A 25,441-nucleotide genomic window follows, 5' to 3' on the forward strand; every position below is an offset into this window, starting at 1 on the left:
CACATCGTTTAAGACCAATAATGAGAATTGAACTCTTGATTATATTAGATTATGATTTTTAGCAGTGTAGACTGAATTTCACCCAAGATGGCTTGTACTGGTCTCCAAAGCGTCATGTTAGTCTCATGTTAAGCAGTGTATCAAAAGCAGAAAAGTAGCTGAAATGCTATCAATATCACATGGCCATAATAATGACAAGGATTTGATGGAAAACACCCAGGTGGCTGTAACAGGTCCTGTTCCCCATACCCTGTTCCCTTGTACCCCTTGGAGATTCGACACCTCCTCCCCTAGATTTGGTCAGTGCATGCGCAGGGGACACTGTTTCTCTCTTGGCAGCAACACTTGAGCTTTGGGACTCAGGGCATTTGCAGCCCCAGGTCTGCACGTGCATGGGGCTGTCTCCCGCCCCGTGGCACAGGGGAGCCTCTTCGCTAATGGTGACGCCCAGGACCCTCTAACTGGTGTCTGAGCTATGACAGCTTGCTACTTGTGACCACAGACAGATTTTGGTGTGTGTCAGGGCACACCGGTGATTTCACTCCCGGGAGACGACAAGCTATCACGCTGAACGGGACCACCAGTGCTAAAAGGCGTCTTGTGCAGACGGCTAATTGTTACCAAAATTGCTTGAGATAGTTGCCTCCTGCTTGGGTTCGCGGCCGTGAACCCCGTCATCTTCCCCGGGGAGGAGAGGGCGGTCGCAGTCAGCGTTGTAATGCCTCAGCATGCAGCGGTGGGACGCTGATAAGCGCGCTGCATGATAGGGCAAGACCGCCTTTTCTCAAAGCAGGCCAGACAGACCGACCGACCGACCGACCGACCCCCACCCCGCCAGGGCGGGCAAAATCCCGGCCCCGGGCGGGTCGTCGGGAAGCGCTGCCGCCCGCGGGCCGCGCCGGCGGCGGCGGCGGCGGCGGCGGCGGGGCGGGGGGCTGCGGCGGCGGGGCGGGGGGCGGCGGCGGCGCTGTCCCCGCCCCGGCGGCGTGGGCAGGGCCCCCCGCGGCGGCGGCCGCGCCGCCGTGCCACGAGCGCCTTTAAACGGCAGGTGCGGGGCAGCCAGGCACACGCGGCACCGGCACCGGCGGCACCGGCGGCGGCGGCGGCTCCGGCCCGGCGGTAGCGGCGGGCGGCGCCTCTCGGCTCGGCGCGGCGGCGGCGGCGGCGGCGGCGGAGCGGAGCATGTCGGTGGCGACCGGGGGCAGCGAGGCGGCGGCGGGCGGCGGCGGCGGGAACCGCGTTTTCTTCCAGAGCGCCCGCGGCGGCGGGAGCGGCGGCGGCGGCGGGAGCGGCGGCGGCGGCGGCGGCTCCTCCCGGGAGGACTCGGTGTCGGCGGCGGCGGCGGTGGTGCAGGTCCAGCAGCGGCGCCACCAGCAGGGCAAAGTGACGGTGAAATACGATCGGAAGGAGCTGCGGAAGCGGCTGGTGCTGGAGGAGTGGATCGTGGAGCAGCTCGGGCAGCTCTACGGCTGCGAGGTGCGGGGCGGCGGCGGCGGCCCCGGTGCCCGGGCGGGGGTGGCGGGTCCCCGGCGCGGCCGCCCCCGCACGCCTGCCTCTCCCCGCCCCGGACGCTCCCTCGCACCCTCGGCCGCGCTTCGGCTGCGGGCGGTGGGGCACCTGTCACAGCCACCTCCAAATGACATTCCCGGCGCGGGCGTCCCCTCCCGGCTGCCTGCCGCCGGGCGCCTCCTCGGCGGTGCCCTCTCGGGGAGGGTGTATCGCCCCTCACCCCGCCAAAAAAGGGGATTGCCCCCCACCTCCCGGTGACTGAGAGGGGCCGCCGTCCGGAGGCACAGGCGGCGGTTTCTCGCGCACGGCCCCGCGCAGGGCACCGGAGGAAGCCGGCGGGGTCGGCCCGGCCGCGGGGCTGGGGCTGCGGGTGCCACTGCCGCCGCCTCCCCTCTCCCCTCGGGGCGGGGGCCCGCGGCGCCTCCGCAGGGGCCCGAGACCCCCCAGGGCTGAGCCCCCCGGGCCGGGGCCGCGGCGGGGCCGGGGCTGGTGGTGGCGGCTCGGTGGCGGCGGGGCTGCGCGCCCCGACGGCCGCGGGTGCCCGCGGCGGCAGCGCGCTCGCAGCGCGGCGGCGGCTGGTGCGCGGAGCCAGGGCAGCCGAGGCCGGCCGGCCTCGGCTTTGCGGGGGGCTGCGTGCCTTAGGCTGGGGCCGTGTGTGATTTGGGAGGGCCGGGGCTGGCGGAGGAGTTGGCCGCGGTCCCCGGGGCCGGGCACCGCCCGGCCTCCGCCCCGGGCAGCCGCGCACGGGGCCCCGACGGCCGCGGCAGGCAGGCGGGCTGCGGGTTGGCACCCCCGCACCGCGCCGCGCCGCGCCGGCGGCAGCGCCGCGGAGCTCCGCGGAGGGGCTGCCTTGAGGTAGCAAAATGTCAGAGCAGCAAATCGTGAGGGAAGCATTTCTCTGCGGGTATGGGCGGCTGGAAGACAGCATTTTTGTGTTATTCTGGCCTTAAGGAGCAGAGCAATTAGAGCCAATGTATTTCAGCGAGCAATTAGAAAAGCATTAGAATGAGAATCAAACTACTGTGTTTTTGTATTTAACCTGTAAATATCAAGCCTATTTCCCTGTTACTATACACAAAAAGTGAGTATCTGGGCCAGAATGAATTTTCTTCTGTAGAGAGAAGCTGAAAAGGAGATTTCAAGATTATTCGGGGAATAATATGCTACTATCTTCTATATAGAGATAACTTAATACTGTATTAAGGAATTACTGGTATTTTGTTTTGTCAAGGCTTCAGTAGAAATGTAAATCTTCTAGTTTCAGGGTATTCTTCTCTCCCCCCACCACTGCCCCCAACCAATGTTAGTATTAATGTTATAAAAGATCCAAATATTAAGTCTACACTGAGGTTTATTCATCTTTCACCTCTGTAGGGCTAATTCACTTTCATTAGAGGCTTCTGAAGTGTGAATTTTGCAATTAACATCTCTGGAGCCAAGATCTCCCTCCAGGGCTCTAGTATTCTTGAGCAAAGAAGGAAGAGCCTGACAGTTCCTGAGGTGTGGATGTCTTGCTTGGATGTGAGAGCCTAAATAACTAGCTCTCAGTATCTAGCATGTGTATACAAGGTTTAAAGAAACTCCCTTTCATCTCAAAACCAGTTTCTCAGCAAATTTGTCAAAAGGAGTTGCCCTCATCCAGAAATGCGCATGTGAAAAGTTAAACCCATTTAACTATTCACTCCCATGAACTAAGAGATAGAAGGACATAAATGGAAACTTTGGTTTAAAAATAAGCAGTTATAATGCTTTGTTTTTGTATGACTTGCCTATTCAATCTCATGATTTATTAGGCCATCTGGTCTGTATGCTGAAATAATTTCTTTGAGGTCAGAAGTACTTACAACTGTTTGCATGAATTGATGAATTCATGTTTGCTTGATTCTGTGTTTGTATGAATTATGATTCTCAATATTGTAGTTGGTGACTGACTCGCTGGCCTTTGGTCGGATTCACGTTGCCCAAAAACGTGGTCTGATTGGGCTGTGTTGTATGCTTTCTGTCAGGCAGATGTAGTCCTCTGTATATAAGAAAGGAGGCTTGGGCTTGTTCAAACCATGGTCCAGAGAAATTATTGCTGGTCTTCACAGTATTCAGATATCTGACTTGCTGCATGGAAACATTTAGGAAAAAATATTCCATATTTTTCCTTACTGCAGTTGCTATATCTGGCTGAAACAGAAGGAGGTCTGTTACTAAAAGGTTCCCTGTTAAGATGGGGCCTGTATATGGCTGCACATACACAAAAGCAATTTTTCTTGATTCACTTTACAAGATGACTTTTAGGAAAGAATGGTTTGACACAATAGATGAAAATCCTTTTAGCATTGAAGACTGTGGGCAAAATGTTTAAGTGTTTCCTTCTGCTCTTCTTTGCTTTTATTTGGAACTCTTTTCAGAGTCAGCATTGATGGCAGTAGCCAGAAGGTCAAACAATTAACAGGCTACCAAAATACAGCTGAAGATACTTGGTGAGCGTAGTGAATATAGACATGAACAATTTAATATAAGATGCTTTGCTTGAATGTGCTTGAATTGCTTTCAGGTTTATGGATATAGCTTTCACACTGTAACTGAACCACTAAACCAGACTGTTAATAACTTTGAAGGCAGGTTAGAAGGTGGGAAGTGCTCAGCTTAAGTTCTGTGGAAAATCTAGCATAATTTGTGGATGTGATGAGACTTATTCTGAAATGGCTTGAAATGCTCAAAAATGTCAGAAATACCTGTAAAATTGATAATCCTGGCTCTTCAGGCAAACTGGTGTCAGTGCTTCCTCTCTGTTCTGACTTGGAGATCTAAGTTTCTAGGTTTCGCAGACTTGGGAGTAAGGAGCAATGCACTCCACTCCTGGGAAGAACAGAAGCAGGGAAGTAAAGGGTGCTTAGCAGAGCAGTGCTCTGAAAGTCTGGAAAAAGACCTGAGTGTCTCTTTGTTGGACTGAATAAATATAGTGTCTGCCCACTGTTTTCCATTTAAATGATGTTTCCTACTGAATTATGCTGAGATTTATCAGTAATTGGCCACTTCCAGAAAGGGTCCCTTTATTTAAAGCCAGACATGTATTCACAGTCTCATGAGTACTTGCATGAAAAAATCAGCTGTATCTGTCTTGTGAGTCTGTGTTGGCTTAGCGACAAAGTTTAGGAAACACGGTTGGGAAATAAGCAGACAGGTTCGTTCATGTTCTTTTTTAGTGAATCTACTGTTCAGTTGTGCAGTTTTAGTTTTAAAAAATGGATGTCAAGCAAGATAATGGCGTTGGATGAAGTGGCTTAGAAAACAGCACTTTGAGATTGTTTTTGATGCTGACCACAGATACGTGATACAAAGACCATCTTTAGAAAGACTAGTTCCACATAAAGCAGATATTAGGGATGAAAACAGCCTGAATGGTGAAGGGTTATGAGGGTAGACAACTTAAGTAGAAGGACTGAAGACTCTCGAGTAGGATTTATTTGGCACCAGAATCTGTGAGACTAACATATTCAGGAGATGTGCTCAAGGCAAGCATCAGTCTAACTGGTCATTATTTTTGGAGAAGCTGTCATTAAAAAAAACCCTGATGTTTTATGGCCTGTTTGCTCTGGCTTATATGAATGCTGAAACTGAGTATGGTCACATATTAGTACGTTGAAAAATCTGTGCCTGAATCACAGGACTTGAGCTGACATCAAGGCTGACCTTTACTAGGTGTCTTGTTTCTAAAAATAGTTTCTCTACAGATGCTCACATTTTGGGCTAAATGGATTATTGGTTGGGAACTGCTAAACCATGCTGTGCAGAGTAACTTACATCATCACTCTTCATTCCTCTATGATTCGCAATTTGTATTTCAGGGTGATAGTGATGACAGTATGTTTTTCCAGATACACGATCCACTTTGTATGCACCTGCCAAACTTGTACAACTTTATGAAAAGGGCCACTGGATTTGACCCAGAAACCATTAAACTTCACAAGTAGCTTATTGTACTTGATGGTACTTTCTCCCCACAAGTAAAGTACTTGTCATAGACAGCAGAATGCTGTTGGAATAAACACATGGAGAGCATACAGATTTTATGTAAAACATTAGTAAACAGTAAAGAAGGATTTTGCTTGTGCTATGGGTTTGTTGCAAAATCTTTTTGATGTACAGAAATACATGAGCCCTTGAATCTTCAGCTCTAGAAGTTGAAGATAAGACTTACCTTGTAAGATGAGCTATTGCTGAGTATAGCCAACTCTTTTATTATTTTATGTCTAATCCTGTATTGAGAGCTTGCCAAGGATAACATGCTGGTCTGGAAATAACAGAGAATTATGCCATAGCTTATTGCTTTTCCATTTCAGTGCAAAATATACTTATGGAATGCTGTGTTAAAAATTCAATGTAGTGAAAAACAAACAAACAAACAAACAAAAAACCCAAAAAACAGAAGAGCTGCCCATAAAAGCTCCTCAAGCATTTCCTTTAAGACTAGAGAGTCAGGCTGAACTGAAAGTCATGATTATGTACTATTCTCTTCCACTTCCAGATGTGTGGGTACTACAGTGATAAGGGTAGTATAAAGCCCTGGACTGGGTAGGTGGTTTCATGTTGGCAGGGCCAATTGTTGCAGCTGTTATTAAAAAAATGGTATTAATGGGGGTGGAAAGTAAGAGGGCAATTAAACCTGTTCAGGATGGCGGGAGCTGCCTTCGTCTGGGTGCTCTGACTGTGACTGCAGTGCTGGTGACTCACCTCTCTGACTGCCTTCCTGGACCTTCTGGGTGATGCTGACAGTGACAGCTTATTCCTGATGTAATATCGGTGAGTCTTTCGCTCTGTATGAACTTGAATTTGAACTGTTTGGTGTTAGACAGGAGAATATATGAGGAAGGCACTTATCTAGGCTGTAGAGCTAGATCACAAAAGTAATTGCCTAGCTCTCCTCTCCCCTCCTGCCACACATACATTTGGCTGCCATTATCAGGCTAGTGGCATGGTGTAAAAGACAAATTTCAGGGAAGATGTGCTGTCTCATGTCAAGCTTTCTGAAAAGGATGGATTTTTGCAAGAGAAGTTCTAGTCACTTAACCTTGACATTTGAACCGATTAGCTACCTTGACTATATTTCTAAAATATTTCTCAATACAAAATCCAGTTGCAGGGCTGATGAGTATTGATGGTCTGTCAAAAGCAGTGCTGTATAATCAGACATCAGGTAGAGAGTATCACTTCCTCTGAGTATTTGCATCAAATCAGACATATCTTGTGGGTTGGCTGGACTCAATTACAGCTATTTTTTCCCCTAGTATCTGGGGCTGTGTTCCTACATGCTACTGGCCTTCTGCGCAGTGTGGTCCCTCTTCTCCAGCCCATCCTCTCACTGGTCAGTGGCTCTGTATACCCTGCAGATCCTGTGTGTCTGAAGCAGTTACCATGGCTACCAGTGATCTGTTTTGCTCTGGGTTTGGAAGAACACTGAATAAATGGTGCAAGGATTTGAAGGCCAAATGCTTTTTCTTTATAGTATCCCATTCTTTGCAAAACAGCCTGCTCAGCATGCTGTTAAGGCTGCTGTTTAGTAATGTGGGTTTGATGGTATGGTCGGGTACTACTTACTCCTCAGGTTATCATGAGGTGGTGCTTAAAATTTATTATTCAAAGATACTTTAATCTGGTAAGGAACTCTACTGAATAAAAAAACACAGAAACAAACTTATGGTGACTGTGTGACTCCTTGAATAGACTTGGATAGTTGACCTCACAAATAGTAATTAAGTGTGAGCATACTTTTAAAGGAAACTAAAGTGGAAAGAGACTGAGAGGTCTCTAAGAATCAGGGAAAAGAGAAGAATTGCTCCTTAAAAGGAAGCAAGTCAGTAGGAACTGTAATAAAGGATTTCTTTGTTCAGGAGATTGAGTATTATAATATAGGTGTGTTCTAACAAAGTACTTAGAGCTTCATATAACTGCTGAGAAATGTGGCTGAGTTATTTCTTTTGGAAGTCTATTAATGATGTCAAAATTTCAGATCAGGTGGCACGAACTTGGGAGCTCTCTTGAGTGGGGGAATATTGCTGAACTGATCTGTGCCAGTCAAAGCTTACTGTGATCAGAGACCTTTGCTGGACATGGGCTCGTACTGGGCTAGCAAAGGCTTCTCCTGGAAAGAGATTTCTGTTTGAAGGGATTAAATGTGGAAAATAGGAAGCCCAAAATGGCCTTTAAAATGCATGCTGCTATAAATCAATGCTTGTAAAGTGCATGCTACTGCTTTCAGAGAACCAGTGGGCTAGACTACCTGTGAGGGTGCCAAGGTCCTGAGGGCAATGGGGCCAGAGCCTTTTGTCTCTAAATGTGCTGCTTAAACTCTGATCCTGGGTTCTAAAGACAACTAATTCTAGCAGGAAATGCACCATTCAGCTGCCTTCCTCCTTCTTATGTGCAAAGTTTACACTGCATCTCAAGGAGTCTAGGAAAATTATTTTTCAAACCACTTAAACTTTGTATAGACTGAATGTCATTTCTGTGCTGATCTCGTCTCATTAACTTATTTTAAGTAGCAGCAATACCCTTGACTTCTAATTTAGAAGCTTTATTACACAAACCTTCATCTTCCATGAACTATTCCACATCAAATCTTTCGTCTTTTCCCCTTCCATTCAAGATTGAACTGGTATCTTTGCTGAAGAGATAGGTGTGGTTGTTTATGACAAGGCAAAGAAATGACTGATTACTTACATCACTTACCTTTTATAATTATACTTGCTATAAACAGTATCCTCAAACAGTCACAGCTGCAAAGACTCTTCTGCCCTTAGGCAAATCACTTTACATATAGTCAGTGCTTGATTATCCAGGGTAAAGAGAGTGGGGAATGGGGAGAGGGTGGAAGAGAGAAGCACAGGGATACAGTGGAAAAAAACATGGGTTAAAAAACCTTATTTAAACTATGCTATAAATCATGCAGTGAATACGCAGCTGAAGTAGGGAGAGAAATTGCCAGCCTACCCCTTTCTCCTGCCAAAGTCATCACGCACATCACACATCTACATTGCTTCTGGACTGAAGTCCAGCTTGGATGTCTCTGCTCTTGCAGCACAATTAATCTAACACGTGAATTATCTATCCCTAGATAGCCAAGTGTTGCTTACCGTGTGCAGGGCTCCAAGCTGACTTGTGCACTGCGTACCGAGCGAATCAGGATGGTGTCTCTCCAATTATTCTCATAGCTTTGCATTAGCTGATCTATATTCTGCTGCAGAACTAGATATCTGAAACAAAAATAATCCTGTTTAAATGAAGAAAATGTGTGTTTCATGGCTCATCTGCTTCCTCTTAAAAGGCATAGTGAATGTTTCTGAATAGGTTTCATACAAAGTGAAAAGATGTCCTACTTGAAGTAAAACTTCTTTTTGCAAGCAGGGCGGTGGCTGAGGCTTGTCAGAAGACTAACCTAATGCTTAACTGATCTATGCCTTGCAAAGACTGGCTGAATTCTTGCTCTCATTCTCATAGCTCCCCATTTAGATTAGGTTATGCCCAATGACTTGAAAAGACACTGTACCTGGCCCCAGACCCAGCAAGCAAACCTCTGAACAATTTTGTAGTGCATACTAGGGATACTGTATGCAAAGCAGCTGTTCTCGGATAGTACAGGAAATGCAGATGGAAAGTACACTGTCCAATTGCTAACCCAGTTCAGGCTAAATCGTGGTCACCTTGTCTCTTGTCACCACAGGTGATAAAGCAGTAGCAGTATCAATCAGTTTTTCCTGCAGCCTTCCATCTTGCCTGCAAAGGAAGAGAGCTAAGTTCTCATTTTTCTTTTCCCTTTTTATTTCCCTTTCCTCTGTCTAGCTCCAGAAACTTCCATTTGACAACACAAATTGAGTAGATTAGACATGGTCATCCATCTGTGTCACTGCAACTTGTGGCTGCCTGTCATAAAACATTGGCAGTTGCAGTTGCTGTACCTTACTGTGACACAAGGAATGGAATTACATAAGTCAGGATTTCTCAAAGTTACCAGAGTTGGAGAAGGGGAATAAAATTGTAATTGCATGAGGTCCATATAGCAGCAGTATGACTGTATTTCAAAGGTAGAATAAATTTTGCCTGTTAAAGACTGTCTTGGAATGAAGGATCATTTGGGCAGAGGTACACAGTGAAACAAATCAAATGTTCTTTGAAGTGATAAGTATTTAATTCTGAGCCTGATAGTTGAATAGCAGAATTATTTTTTTTTCAAAGGAGCATGATGTCTATTCTAGGAACCAGTTCAACACAGTATCTTAGACTATTTTCAGGCAGCAGTCAGATCACAGCCCCAGAAGGCATCTTGTATCTTTTCAATCCACATGATATTTATCAGTAGTGCCAGATCTACTAGATCTCAACCTAGAGAGAAATCACAGTATGTTGTATAGATCTTTAATTATTAAAATGTTGATAGCTTAATTAATTGAATGTAATACTGTTCTGCATGTGCAGCAAAGCTGGTACAGAAGACAGCATTAATTTAAAGAGGCTTAATGGCAAGAATTTAAGTGTCTAGCTTATGCAGTGGGTGCTGATCTACTGGGTGACACTTCCTCTTTGTAGTAGTAAAACTTCTGGGTTGAGAACAACTCACCGTTCTGAGTATGCTGCTAATAAGGACATCACACACTTCGGTCCTGTGTGCTGGACTTCATAAATGCAAATGATGGCACAGTGAATGCCTAATGAAAAACCTCTTATCAGACTGTCTTAATAGGATTACTTTCCAGAACACTGAATTGGGAGGAACCTTCTGGATCACAGAGCCTGCTCCCTTATTTGCAGATAAGCGTTTTTGCATTTAATGTAATTGTTTAAAAGCAATTCTGGTATATGATGTTTCTTTCCACATTATTTTGTAAGTTTAAATGCACCTTTTAAACCATTTGGGCATTAGACTCTTTCTCACTTCCTTCATAAATTATAGGAAAACACAAACAAAAGACCTGTATTTGCCTGGAATGGGCTTACTTGGACTCTCGCACTGGGGTGAAGTTTAATTAGATTGTAAATGCACTTTACTATCTATACTTACTCTGGACATTGTTGGAATCAAGTGGTGGCCATAATGGGGGACAGAAATACCAAGATACTGTAGGTCACTTATACCTTATAACGGAATATTCCTTTTGGGCAGATGTCTGTAGACTCTGGGAGAAATGTATTCACCAATGTTCCACTGAATTAACATAGCAGTACTATAGAGAATATGGGACGTTAGCTGCTCGAGATCTTAGTTTATTTTAGGACCTGAATGATAACTTCTTTGCAGTAGATATCTAAATTAACTCTGGTGTGGTACAAATGATCTATTTCACTTTAGGTACCAGTTCATAACATTTTGACATATACACTATTGACACAAAACATGTCTTGAGCTTTTACAATTACTTGCTTTACATTTTAAAGGCTAATACCTGAAGCACATATTATCCTTGGTATATGTGAGAAGAAGTGATTAAGCCTGGACCTTCTGAAGTAAATTCTTGTGGTTTTTGTGTTTGTTACGCTTGTAGGAATCAAGCTATTTTAGACTTACTGTCACATTGTGTATTCCTGTTTCAAGTGCATTGAAGCAAAACAGGTTAGTTTTCTTTCTAAGAAAATTAACAAAACTTCCTAAATTTGGATTATGATTAGTATTGAACACTGAATAATCTCCGTGGGCAGAATCTAATGTAGGGATGAAGGCTGGTGGAAAGCTGTACACTGGCAACCACAAATATCTCAGATCTTACTTCAGCTGTCATTGTAGAACTAGTTTACTGGTCTAGTTGAATCTCCTTGCTTAGAGGTATCCAACTGCTTTTTGTTTCTCAAGATCAAACTCTTATATGGAAGAATTTCTTTAGTGTTTCAAAGTAATTCTTATAAGCAAAGAATGTATTATAAGAAGTGAGGCCAATACTTCGCTTTATAATCTAGAGGTTGTCTTCCTTTCTTAGGTTTCCTGCAGGTGGAGGCTTGTTCATGGCATGATTTTGAAATATTCATGTCAGATTTTAACTTAAAATGTTTATGTAATGACTACATTTGATAGTAGAATCATGGTTTCTTACTCTAGGTGAGTAGTTTGCAGGATCTTGGATGTAGCAACTGGGAGGAGGGAGGACCATATGCCAAAATATATTTTTGGGAACTGACTGTGTGTTTGGAGAAACTCTGGAATCAAACAGTAGTCTTTAGCTCTCTTATTCCAAGGTTTTGTCATCTTCCGTGGGATGCTTCCAGAAGATTATTCCACTTCTAGATCTGAAACAGTTTAATGAATTCATGGTAAAGATCCCTTAGGCAGTCTTCTAACTTCAGCAGTCTAGAGACATGCCTGAGGAGCTAACCGATGTCTCTGGCCCTTGGGGAAGAGGAGTGTCTGTTTCTAAATCCTGTTGGAATGCTTCTTTGCTGATATTTCTTGACACTGATGGACGAGGGCCAAAATACATCAACTGCTAGTACTCGGTCTTCCTGGTGCCCCAAATTAGTATCTTGAGGGAGAGAGAAGGAGAGGCTTAGTAGGAATTACTGTGTACAGTACATTGATATGCCCAGGCACACTTGAAGAACTTGCTGCAAACAATGGATAGCTCTTCAGTTGTCTTGCCAACTAAATTTCTTCAATGGGAAGATTCAGTTGCTCCTAGATTCTGCAGAATGCAAGAATACTTGTTTTGGTACTAATGAAGAAAAAAATTTTCCCCCACAAAAATACACTTTTTATATCCTATGTCAAATCTGAGATGACCTAATACTTCTCATTAAAGAAATATTTGCATTTTAAGATTGTCCATTATTCCAACTGATAATATCATAATTAGCTGGTCAAATTAAAATGTCATAAGAAGGCCATGGGTTTGTCAGATCCTTGATAACTTTTATTGAAGAAATGAATTTACACACAACTTATCAGCCAAGAGAACAGATTATTTTTACAAGACTTCTAAAAGTGCAAAGGGCCACTTAGAGGCTCCAGTGTACTCTTTCCTTGTCTTTCTCCTTGTCCTTTTTTGTTCAAGCATTCTGATAGAATAATTAATCTTTGATGTGTCCCAAGAGGCACGCCTGCTTAATTGCACTGCTATTTAGCCTAACTCCCCAGAGCACAGAAGACTTGATGTTCATCTTGTTTCTTTGAAATCTTTTCTTAAAATCTATTTCTTTGGTCTTTTTCACCTCATTTTTAAACAAAGCAATCAATCTGTCAAATCAGACCTACCATGGACCTGTCCTAGTCATTAGGGGTCATGCTAGGAGAGCAAGTCACCACAGTGGTCTAATTGAAGGAGAAAACTGCTGGTGAATCCCTGGGCTCCTATGAGGTGATAGTTCTATGCTTAGCAATCTTAAGCTAGTTACGTGTGAGCTTTATTCCCTTCTCAAAGGGAAACAGATCTTTCCACAGGCAAGTCAGTCAGTTCCAAGTATACTATATAATTTGCAGGTAAAACCTTGCTACTGTGGCAGTGCAAGGATGAGGTGCTCTAAGCAAGACTCCAGAAAATGCCCAGTGTGTTCCAGCTGTGTTCTCTGGCTTGGAGCTCAGAGCACACTCAAACTTTGCTTCCAGGTAGAACATGGTGCTTTCACAAGCACTTTGTTCCTAGATGAGAAGTCTTCTCTTCAACTTCTCTGGTTCACCACTGCCCTCTATGTGGTGCAACCATGCAAAATGGGCTTAGTTGAAATAAAATTATTGCATTTTTCTCCCATGTAGAGGTATGTACAGATTGCAGGGAAGCAGTCAATCAAGCTTCTGTTATTCTGATGTGGAGAGAGACTTGCTATTGTAGATCAAGCCTGGGGACATCCTATGACAGGGTATATGTGGAAAGTCATTGCACTGGCATAATCCTGAAAGCACAACCGTTTAGAAAGATCCTGGTGACTTAACTTACTGTGCCTCTCATGGATGACTATGTAACAGTGATTAAAGTACAACATGTATTTGCTAATACTGAACTAATTCTGCCTTGTGTGAAAGTGGATGAGGACTAAAAACATGATGTGGCCTCCCTATCTGCATCGGAGTGTTTTGTTTAACAGAAGTGACAAGCAAGCATAGACTTAGCATGTCCTATTTTTATAACAAGGACACAAGGCTTTTACTTTGGAGACAGAATTTGAATTTAGTAAATGTTTTGCTGAGATTGGATCCATGTCATGGGCATGGTTAGGTAGTTCTGAATCCTTCCCCCTCACTCTGCTCAGTGTTCTTTGGGATCAATGCCTCTTCTTCATTTAGCAATTTCACACTCTAGTGATTCCTTTAGACTTCTGAAGAGATGCACAAATTAGACAACAATTCTTTAACCAGCATGTGTTATGGATATTTTTGGATATGCTGAAGTTGTTTTGACAGTTCAGTTATGAAAACAGTGAAATACCAGTGATAGTACTAAAGAAGGCTAAATGAAGTTTAAACCTTACTTTGGCCGGATGTCAGTTCCTTCTCTAGCTTACTAATGACATTGCAGTTGCAAAGTACAAGCAAGATTTCTCTACAGGTTGAGTGAGTTTTTTAAATTCAACTTATGGCCGAGTGGGAGGCCTGATGTGCTGTATTTCTTTTGGAAACAAAGAGGTATTTTGACATCATAAAAGCTTTTTCCTATGATTACAGTATCTTCTCATTCTGCAAGTTTATCTGGTATTGTGATAAAGATGATAAAGAATTACAAATGTAGTAACAGAGGATTGACTTTGATAATAAAATTTATGGACATCATGAATTGTAGAGTTCTCAAAATTCAGAATCTCATGGCATTTGGTCTTAAATTTCTTGTGGTGCTCATTTTCCAGCGTTCAGTATCGATGGCTCAAATAACTTGCTGCTCCATCTTGAGTCTTGCCCACACCTCCACATCTGGCTACCTCCCTGCTTATACTGCCTGTGACTCTAGGGCATTTTACCCACTTAGGATACATACCATAAAGACACATCCCCTGTCTTGAGGCCTGCTCTGAAATGCCTGAAAGCATGGAGTGATTGGGAACTCTTCTGAGAACCATTGTTCTAGAAAATGCAAGGGCTGCAGGTGTTGGTACAGCTGTGAGGAGATGAGGATTTTCCCACCTGTCCTCCACCTATTTCTCTACTGTTGTGCCAGCAAGTCCTGTGCTGCCCCTAAACACAATGTCTTTTATTAGTGGTGAACAAGTAGTCCTCTCTCCTGTAGAGCTTACTTTTTGTCCATCTCTATATTAGGGAGTGGAAAGATGTAGGAAGTGCTGGGCTATCATGGCCAGGTAGGCAGGGACTGCAGTAAAAAAGGAGAAAATAGAAAGCTGGGTGGAACTGGTGAGGGAGAAGGAAGGTCAAGGTAGTGGACTGACTATGGAGAGCCTATGTCTGGCTGCCCGCCCTATCCCTGCATTATTCCATGTTGTTTCATGAGTGGGTACTTCTGGTCCAGGTATCTGGGTAGATGTCTCCTTATGTAACGTCTGCTTCTTTGCTCCTGGCAGCAGGAGCAGTGGCAGTAGAAGATGATCATTTGATGCATATAAATCCATCATGTGTGTCCTCAAATATAACAAAAGAAGACTGCTATATAGAGCTAGATGGTACTTCTCATTTTAAAACAAACAAACAAGAAGCTCTGAAACAATTCTTCAGTGCTTTTTTCTTCTTCCTCCATGTTCCTGAACAAGTTTGTTTCCTGACCCCTCCTTTCTTTCCCTTCTTTGTAAGACTCACAGGAATGGTCACACACTAAATGCAGTTGGAGAGAGAACTTCAGAAGTTAGGGAGCACAGAAATGATAACACTGACAGTTGTGTATAGGCTCGCTTTACTTGCTCTAGCATTTGCTTTTGGGACAAAAAGCAGCACGGTGCTGGAGTTTCATACTTTATGAAAACTGATTTGAATAGTGTTTAAAGCAATGCCTATACTGGAGTATATACAATAACACTGGAAGTAGATTACAGGGAGAAATAATACAATCACTGTCAACAACTGCTAGAGTTTCTATAGTCAAGTGAGAGATGTCTGTTCATTTAACTTTGAAGCCATATGGAGCGCCCAAATGATTTTAAGGAATCTGTCCTACATGTTTTGTAACTTCTGTGCAGAAGGTTCTGGGCAGTGTTACAGGTGCACTTAGGCAGTTGCCATCCCACTCCAGATGTGGTTACCTTCCACTGATGTGTGAATTGACCTTTTAAATGGCTTATCCTCAGACTTTTCTGGGATGACAGGTACTCAGCAAGATAAATAGTTGCTGACTGTAACGAGATTCTTACAGAAGAACTGCCAGCTCCAAATGTTTGAGGTACTGGCTATAGCAAAGATGAAAAAACAGACAGTTATGAGATGATTTCCTGTATGCTATGCCTCTCAGGGATATGTTAACAGCAAATTTTTAATAGAATTAATTTTCCACTCACCAAGCCCTGCTTAACACTTACTTAGTTTTACTTAATTTTTCACTCCAGGTAGACTACAAATGGTATTAGAATGTGGTGGTGTTTCAACAGTAGTCTTACAGTGACCTGTTCAACCAGTCACATTATGACACCTGCTGTTATTTGAGGCTATCATAATTTTCTCATCCTTTTAACATTTTTTATCTTTATAAAAAGGCAAACCCTGAACTATACATGCAGTTATTTCCATAATGCTGAATGGAAGCACTAGGGATGTGCTTCTGAAACACTGCAGAAAACTAGCTGGCTGCACCTTGATAAAGCAGATTTCTTCTCTTCTGATTTTTCACAGCTGCAGTATTAGGCATCAAAGCAATGAAGCTAGAGTGTGTCTGACTCCATCTTCCCCCACTGGCATGTTCTTCATCTTGACTCCAACCTGTGTGTTTGCTTCTTTCAGCAATCATCCTGGTTTTTCTACTTTGAAATTAGTCAATTAGCAAACTAATACAAAGAAAGTTGCATTAAAACCTAGTCTGGAGATTTCTTGCCCTAAAAGACAGAACACATAGACAAAGGCAAAACAAGGGAACACAGCTAAATGTTGACACAGGCTTGCTGGTAGAGGAGCAGTGTGTGGAGGAGTTGGCTTACAGCTGTTTTAGGGAAATGGTTGTGCTACAGAAAATGGCATCTTTTGCTTGCTATGGGGTAAGGAGAAGCGGGGTGTGTGTGTGTGTGTGTGTGTGTGTGTGTGTGTGTGTGTGTGTATGTGTTATATCTGTGTTATGAAGGGAATTAAAGTATGCAAAGATGTACCCAGTTGGCATTCCTCTGGCTCAATGTTTGAAGCACTGCAGGAAATGAGGAATGGAGTGGAAGTGCTGGGGGAAGAGCTGCATGATTTCTTCCCCCCTAATTTAAATTACCACCCCTCCCAAATCTCGTAGCGCTTAGTACTGTACGACAGTGGTACTGAAGTCGACTTCTGATCAAAGCATGGCTTCAGAGCGATAGTACTGATTACCTTTGCTGGTTGGCAACAAGCAAAGGAAAAACTATGCACCTCTTAGGGATAAGGAAAAGTGCACAGTAATTTTGTGGCTGAATCCTTTGCATTTGATGGGAGTGTTTCTGCCCACAGCTTTGCTGCAGATGCTTCTGCCACTGACTCTGTAAAAAGTTGGGTGACTCCCCATAGGTTGGGGTCCAGATCAGGCCTGGTGAGGGTCACCCAGGTTAGGAACAGTCCCGTGGTGGCCAGGCAGGGCCATGGGGCTGGGCTGAGGCTGGGCTAGGTGGGCACCCCTGAGTTGGGGCCGAGGCTGGGATGGGGGTCAGGAGGCCTCTGCCCCTAGGCAGGGGCAGGCCCATGATTGGGAGGGCTGGTGGTGCCTGCTGCATCCTGACACTAGGGTAAGTTTGACTTGAGTCTGCTTGTCCCAGGCCTGCCTATGTCCAGCATATCTGGGATATGTTGTTATAGAAGATTTTAGCCCTAGATATTTCTTAAGGCTGTCAGGGTCAGGGTGAAATGTCCAAAACCTGGCATTTTGTGTTGCTTGGCCCCATGGGGGAGAGCTCAAGCTCTTGAAATCAGACTTTAATGGAAGCTTTAATGTGTGAGTGTGAGGTTAAAGATGTATTGGAGTATGAGAGTTTCAAAGATGTCCATATAGATCCAGCTATTTTATAATACTCATAGTGGTCATGTGAATGCTGATGAGATGATGTATGCCATGCCATTAATTTACTTTTTTGTTTAAAGACTCATTTTTGAAGCACATTTATTCAACCATGAAACCCATTTAGATGTGTGTTTCTGGAACATTGTTTATCTTAGTTTGCTTATATCACAACTGTTCGATACATTGAAAAGTTCAGCTTGCAACAGACTCACAATGTTGAGGATGAAATGACCCTGCAAGTCGGAGTAGAGGAAAGGGAGGAAAGAAGAAGGGAGCAGGCAAGCCTCAGTGCCCAACTGAAGCTGAGGTGGCATATGTAAAACCTGAGGGAGTCTCCTGACAGATGATAGTGAGTTTTCTGGTATTCAGAAATTACCTGAAACTCTGTGAGCTCTGGCTGGAGTAGAAGGATGAATAGCGTACGCTTTTTCAGATCCAGTGTTCCTCCAAAAGTCAGCCACACAACCTCTCTTCTATCACTTTGTTGTGAAGTACAGCAATAGATAATATCAAATGAAAGGATGTACAGAAACTGCTGACTTCTCCAATTGTATCTTCATAATATTCGATGTGGAACCAAACACGCAAAATTTTCTGCAAAGATTAATTTTAGTGAGGGAAGAGAAAAAGAATTAAACTTGTTGGATAATAGTTTCTTTGCAACAATATAAAACAATCTTTGCTGCTGTGCTAATAGTGCCTTGAAGAAAACTATCAGCAGGCTAATGGCGGCTTTGAAAACAGAAACTTAACCTGTTCTATCCAATTCATCTCTAAAGAGATGAACATTTCCAATCCTAATGATCCATTTAACTGCCAGGATTAAACACACATCTCAAGAAAAATTATATGCGATTAAACAGGGAGAAGCCTGTTAATGTAACATTGGGGCTGTGCAATTGAGGACAGTCAAGTAATGTCAAGATGGATTTTAAAACTGAGCTTAGTTTTAATGCAGCTCTCTTATTTGCAGTATTTTATTCTTCCTGCTTCCCAGGTAAATATTTACTTTGCCTTGGTTCTGAAACACAGTCAGTCTCAAGTGCTCAAAGGTTAATGAAAAAAGCTTTAGAACTAAGGGCTAGCTCGATATTTCCTTCATGTCAGAGTTGGAAGCAGTCACATTATGACTTTCCTAATGTCACACATGTGTTTCAATGGTAGGATCTGACTGTAAGGTTGGCTGTTAGTCTCATTCATATATTTTTAGTACAAGACTACCTTTATTCATTGAGGGTAATTCCCATTTCCTAAATTCAGAACTCTTCTACCTGTCTACAAAGTAGCACTGCATGTAAGACATATCCTAAATGTGGATGCAGTTAAGCAGGTGGGCCAACCTGGATGCCAAGGTCCAGTGAGCTTGTCAGCGGCATGGATTACTGGGTGTGCCTAGGCACTCCAGTCAGTAGGACTGGACTCCAGGACTGCTAGCATTTTATTCCAGTATTTCTTTTCGCTGCAGTAAACTGAGCGGCTCTTTATTTCCCAGTGAACTGTGGGAACTTGTCGGTCCTTGGGGCATGTTTTGGGGCGGAGGGAGGGAGGGAGGAAGATATTGTGGGAAAGCATCAAATGACTGAGATTTGCTTTAGGGCTGTAATCAGAGGCCTGTAATCATCAAAAGGTGGAAGGTACAAGCCCACGGAGTGAGCAGCACTTGGTTTTTTGCCTGTAGCTCCAAACAGGGCAGGGAGGCTGGGAGTGAAGCAGGATGATGCATGGTAAGTGCTTGTGTGGGTAGCAGCTCATTAAGAGCAATGCGTGAGTAAAGGCCTAAGCTATCTTGCTGCAGAAGGAAGTGTTAAGCAACTGCTCCAGCCTTCTTTTATGGAAAAATGGTCATTCAAGAAAGATACCATTACCTTGGCTGTAAAATTGTATTTTTCAGATATTTAATCAGAGCATTGTAAAATTGCTCTGACGTAAAACTTTGGCCCAAGTGTTGAAAAAAGCTCTGCCACTTGAGCCAGGTTGCCAGGCTGAATGTGCGTATAACGCAAGCTATCAAGGTGCAGTTATCAAGGGATGAGTAATTTTTAACTCCAACTTTAATCTACCCTCTCTTACTCCTCTACATAGGTGGAATCTTCCTTGTAGACTGGAAAGCTCAACCAGCTATTATTTCTCTTTTGACTACATCTGAAGTTTTTCAGGATTTATCATATCAATAGTCACTATTTGAAGGTATACATCCTGGAAAATCTTCAAACTATAAAAAGTGATTATGCATTTTTTTCTGTGTATATGCTTTTTTTCATAAGAACAACGTGTAGGAACTGAAAAGTTAACTTGACTTAACAGTTTTTGCATAAGCAGTTATTGAGAGCTACATCTGTAATCACAGCAGGAGAGGAGTTCTGGTCTACACAGAAACAAGGTGAATCTGATGTCTTAATTTCTAATTAAATACATAGTTGTTTAATCCTTTTGGATTGGGAAATGGTATTGAAAGTTTATATATTTTAGTTTTGAATATTGCTGTCTTATAAAGTGTTTTATATCTTGGCTTGTCTTTATTCAGTGGTGGAAGCCAAAGGCATCATGTGAAGGATCCTCAGCATTTTTAAGGTGGAGCACACGCTGCAGTACCTGCTCGTATAGCTCACCTGCTGCTTGTGTCTGTCAGTAATGGGGCTCTTAAACACAGGTGTATGGGATATGTTTAATTTTAGTGAGTGCCACCTTCTTTTCACTCCCAATTCCATAGACCAGTTGGAGAAGCTGGGGTTAGACTGTTTCCTGTTCCTAAAATGCTTCCTGGATATCTGTTTCTGCTGCACTGGAATGACCATCTGATGGCTGTTGCACCTGTTCTGTATTAATTAGCGTTTATCCCATGAAAACTTATTCTGGAAGGTAGTGTTGCCAGTTGTGAGCATAGGCTTTATGAGAGTACTGATTCCCATGCTTGGCAGCCTGTGTGCAGAGCTGGGCCCTGTGTGTTTCACTCAAGCCCTCCTCCTGGGGGAGAAGTGCTATTGCAGGGGCCTGTACACGTGCCTCTACAAGCTGTGAGGATGGAGTGGGTGGGAATACTTCATTTTCATTGAATCTGGAAGTTTTTAAAGGGGATTAAATGTAGCTATATGGTAGTGAGGGCCTGTAATGAAAAAGTGGGGTCTGTAGACAATACCCAGATGTAGCTACTTAAGAGGTATATCAGAATTTTTCTCTCATTTTCAGAAAATAGCCTGCCTTCTCCCAGTCCTTCGCACTGTCTTTGGGCCAGGAGGTAGAGTCCTCTTAAATGGTTCAAGTTGTTGAAGCCTCTCTCAGGCAGGAGCGAAACACTTCTGAGGCTGGTGCTGTGGCACAAGCAATTAGTAAATAGGGGGGTGCAGGGGAGGGAGAGGCGGCTGCTGCTGCCAGTCCTGGAAGCTGCGGTGTCTAACCACATACTCACTCTGTAAACTTCTCCTGAGTTGTGAGGTGAACTTTAAACTCCTCTTTCACTAGCCATTTGAATAGGAAGGTTAGCACCAGCTGAGGCTGACAGCCAGGCAAGCAGAGGGCTCGTGGGAAGGAGCAGGTTATGTGCCGTGCTGTGCACTGAGGTGCATGGCTTGAGCCAGGCAGTAACTCTCCTGAGCAAGGTTGCAAGGACTCCGGCTTGAGTTTGCAGAAATCAAGCTTGCCTTGGAAGGCTATGTATGTGCGGGAGGAAAGAGTCTGTTACTCTGAACTGAACTGAAAGGCCAGTTACTACAAGAGAAGCTTCTTGTCCTGCTTTTGTATTTTGGCCTGCTCACTTTGCCTTACCAGCTTGTGGAAAAGCACAAATGTTTCTTTAGCATCTGAGCATGTCAGACAATTCGCCCAAACTTTTAATTTGAAACTGGGTGTTCTTTTATTAGCTGTAGCCTGAAGTGATTTTCAAAATCCACCTGTCACTTTGATTATGCTCTTTCCTTGTTTTGTTTTCTTGCTCATTGATAAGAGAAAAATATTTAAAAAATGTGCATCCCTTGCAGCTTGTGGCTAATATGGCATGCTAGCATATTTTAGAATGATTGAAAAGAGTACTTCAGAGCTTTAAAGAAATCTGGTAATGTGAGTTGGACAAAGAGCCATTGCATGCAGTTGTGATGCTGAACAGGGGGTTCTCTGAACCTCAGACTTTTAATTTGTCCAAGAAGAATAGTTCTTGGGCTATTTGACCTCTGATGCACCATTCACTAGCTGCTGAGAATGACAGAGCACTGGAACAGGTTGCCCAGAGAAGTTATGGAGTCTCCTTCTCTGGAGATATTCAAAACCTGCCTGGATGCAATCCTATCTAACATGCTCTAGGTGACCCTGCTGAGCAGGGAGGTTGGACTAGATGATCTCCAGAGGTCCCTTCCAACCTTACCAATTCTGTGATTACTGATTTTAAGATCAATACCACTCTACCACTGTGGAAAATCTTCTGAGCTGGTGCTACCTCATCCTTAAAAGCTGAGCAGGAATGAATTATGGGCATCAGTACTTCTTCCAAGCTCGAAAGAACTTGCTGAACCCCTTCAAGTACAAATCTGGAAAGCTGCTTCTGCAGCTGGTGCCTGCTTGTATTGCCACTTGAACAGAATGGTTATATTTTAGAGGCACTGACTGTGTTTGTTTCCATTACTAAGCTGAAATGGCAAGCTGGAAGTGCTTGACAGAAAAATCCATGTTTGGGTCTTCTGGTGTGCTAACTCTTGTAACACTGGTTTGAAATACACCTGATGGCTAGTGATATCATGGGATAATGACAGCACTAATATTCAGCTGCCTTTTTTCACCAAACTTAGAAAGAGATCCTATTGGTGTACTCACTGAAGGGAACATGTCCATCCTTTAGTAGATGCTAGTGAATCCACATTGGAAAGTTGTTATGCACCTAATAACGGGAAGAGCTTTACTTGGACACCTAAGAATCAAAATGCGAGTAACAGGAAACCCCAGCTCCATGGCTTCTTAGCCTGTGTATGTTTCTACCCTGTGTAAGAGTAGATGCAAGGAATCCAATTACAAATGTGGTAATAGTCCTCTTTTGAGTGGCTGCTATATTGGTCTCTGACAGACCTGGTGTAAATCTGCTGTTTTAACTGTGGTGATTTGTCATGCTGCAACTTTTTCTTTTTGGCTTATGGAATAAAATGCTCACTTTAAAGTGAACATTCTCTTAAAGAAAATTATCTGCTAGTAACAAAGCAGACTTTGATATGAAGCTTTTTTTTCCCCGCTACTCTTGTCATCCACTGGATTTGCTTTGCTGATGCACCGTTTCACTGGTGGAGTGAGTCATTGCTATTTTGTGTGCTACAGTGTAAAAAACTCAAAACAACAAAACAACCCATTGCAAAAATACCTCCAAAACTCCAGTGGGCTTGTACATTGCCTTGGAAACTGGATGAAAACTCTTGTTCCACCTACAAGAAGTCTTGCAAAAGCTAACTGTTTCAGAATGCATTAGGTGTAGTTTGTGCTGAAAATTATTTTGATGGCTGAAATCTTTTTAAATGGGAAACAACAGGAATATGAGGCAGAAAGAATATGGAGCTTCCTGTCTTATCTTTCTTTCCCAGAGAGGGAAAGAGAGTGCCTGACTTTGATCTTACTCCCTTCCTTCCACCTGGTTCTACATGCATGTTCATGCAGTTTCATGTCTGAAGTTTCATGTCTGATTATCGTCTCTGGTATCCCTCGAATACCTTCCATTTGAGAAACATTGTAGGTAGGAATAGAAGCTGACCTGTGGAAATTTGGAGGAGCAAAGATTGTAGGAATGTTCCTCACAAACATATTTGTACCCAGGCCGATCTTTCCAAGGGCCTCAAATCTCAGACTTTGGATGTCTTTTGAGAAAAGTAGCCAGTTAAAAATAGATTTAATGGTTTTATATTGTTTAACCCAGTATTGTATTTTGAATTCAAAGTTACTTTGAACTGGCTGTTCTGTATGAAACGTATACTAATTGAGGACTGGAATATGCATTTTATATTTAAAGACATCTAATGCTACGTGAGAGAAATCTCAGCCTGTGTGTTTTGGACCTGCTAATTATGTAGCCTTTTTAGAGAACCTGCTATTTTTGTAGCTTTACTTTAAAGTGTTGCCCAACACAAATGATTTTCATCATGTAAGGGTCCCATTCTGGAAGATGCCTGCTCTAAGTCAGGTTGTGGCTGTTTGTATATTGAGTGGCTTTGCATGCTTGAGTATCGGCAGTTCCTCGATCCACATCTTTGTTTGGAAGCAGGAAAGGTGAAGGAAGGAGAAGGCTAATCTCTGCATTCTTCCAAGATGGAAGACAGTGGAAGGAAAGTGAAACTCACACGGATGAGCTGCTGAAATGTGGATCTCTGAATGTCTCTTTGAAAGGCTACTAGAGGCTAGACACCAGCCAGCATTGTCCAGGAGGAGGAAATGCATGCTGTTGCTGACTCACGTGAGGCTGCTTAAGCTGATCTGGGTCCTTGCTGTAAATGCATTGTATTAGGTGAGTCCAAAGCAGAGAAGTTGTGAGCCCATATTATCCAAATCATGAGATGATATGGAAAATAAACAAAGTCGATCTGTCTCCTGCTTCCTTAATTATTCTTGCCAGCAGCTTCTGAATAGTGCCAAATCTTGCAGACTTATCATGAGTAAAATGATTTTGGCATCTATTAAGGAAGCTTTCGCCAGAACAAGCAACTAAGATTAGGGCCTTGCTGTGACTAGCATTCAGTTGCAAACAGAAGTGAGAGATAGTCCTTCCTTAAAAATCCAGTGCTGAGGGGTTTGGTGATAGTGACTGTAGTGTACCAAAGAGAGCTAATGCAGATGCCCCTCAGGAGCAGCTGGAAATCTAAAGCTCTCATCTAAGGTGGCTAGCTTGAAAGGAGGATTCTAAAGATGAAGGCAATTTTGGACCTTGAAGAGGCGCTGAGCATTGAAGGCTTATCTGCTAATGTTTTGCTTGTGAAAACAAAGCCTGGTTTCCAGAAGGATACTTCAAGAACTTGCCTTTCAAGCTCTCAGAGACAGGGATCTCAACCCACTGGACACCATGTCAAGACTCTTTAATAAAGTTCCCGGTTTGTCTGTAAACTTTCAGTTACTGTAAAAATAAATGTTAAAATGGAACAAGAAATAGCATCATCAAACCAACTTCTAACTATAGTACTTTTGCAGCACTATTCCATGTATTCTGAGGCCTGAAAGGCACGTTTGTGCTTCTATTCTCTCCTCATAGTGGTTTACATAGAACTGAACTCAAAACTTGTAAATTCTGAGCAAACTTCAGCTACTTCAAGTAGATGTAGTGCTAAAGTAGAAGGCACTCCTCATGCCTAGCCATTATATCTCAAGGGAACAGTATATGATGGCATTACCTGGCTTCTTTATGGGAGGAAAACAGGCTAGCGTTGTGATAGCCAATCTAATACTCTGTGTAGGTGGGACTGAAGTCTGAGGATGTAGATGCATGAATGCTGAGTGATGAATGTTTGAGTGATGAGAAGTAAAAAACCTTTCCCTTCTACGCTTTGCTAGGGCAAACAAATTCATTACTTGGTTAGCTCTGTTTAAGAAGTTAGTCTGCTGTACTAGAGATGAAAAAAAAATTGTTTTTAGACTTCTGGTGTACAGGCTTAGCTGGTTTTATTTGGGAAAGCAGAACTTTCTATCTTCAGATAAAACAGCCACATCTTTTCCTTGAACATTATAAAAATACCCGTCTCCTTTTTTGATGCTTCATTTCAGAGTAGCTCTGTCGAGCCTCAGGGCTGTGTGTATGTCATGTTTTGCTGGTTGAATTTGTTGCAGCTGGGATTAGGGCTGTCATAACTGTACTCTGCTCTAACACTGCACAATGCTCCCTTCCTTGGGTGAAACACAGAGGTTAAACTGTAGTACCT

At 43.4% G+C, this 25,441-nt stretch overlaps 1 protein-coding gene across 1 annotated transcript in view; it reads left to right on the forward strand.

Annotated features, from left to right (window-relative positions):
• The first annotated feature begins 1,182 nt into the window (after positions 1-1,182).
• Positions 1,183-25,441, forward strand: part of PPP1R14C (protein phosphatase 1 regulatory inhibitor subunit 14C) — a 54,151-nt gene continuing 29,892 nt past the window's right edge. The window contains exon 1 of the mRNA XM_062573726.1: positions 1,183-1,476. Within this exon, the coding sequence (XP_062429710.1) occupies positions 1,183-1,476 (294 nt within the window). The remainder of the gene's footprint in view (positions 1,477-25,441) is intronic.

This window comes from Rhea pennata, chromosome 3, assembly GCF_028389875.1.
Source record: "Rhea pennata isolate bPtePen1 chromosome 3, bPtePen1.pri, whole genome shotgun sequence".
Taxonomy (NCBI): domain Eukaryota; kingdom Metazoa; phylum Chordata; class Aves; order Rheiformes; family Rheidae; genus Rhea; species Rhea pennata.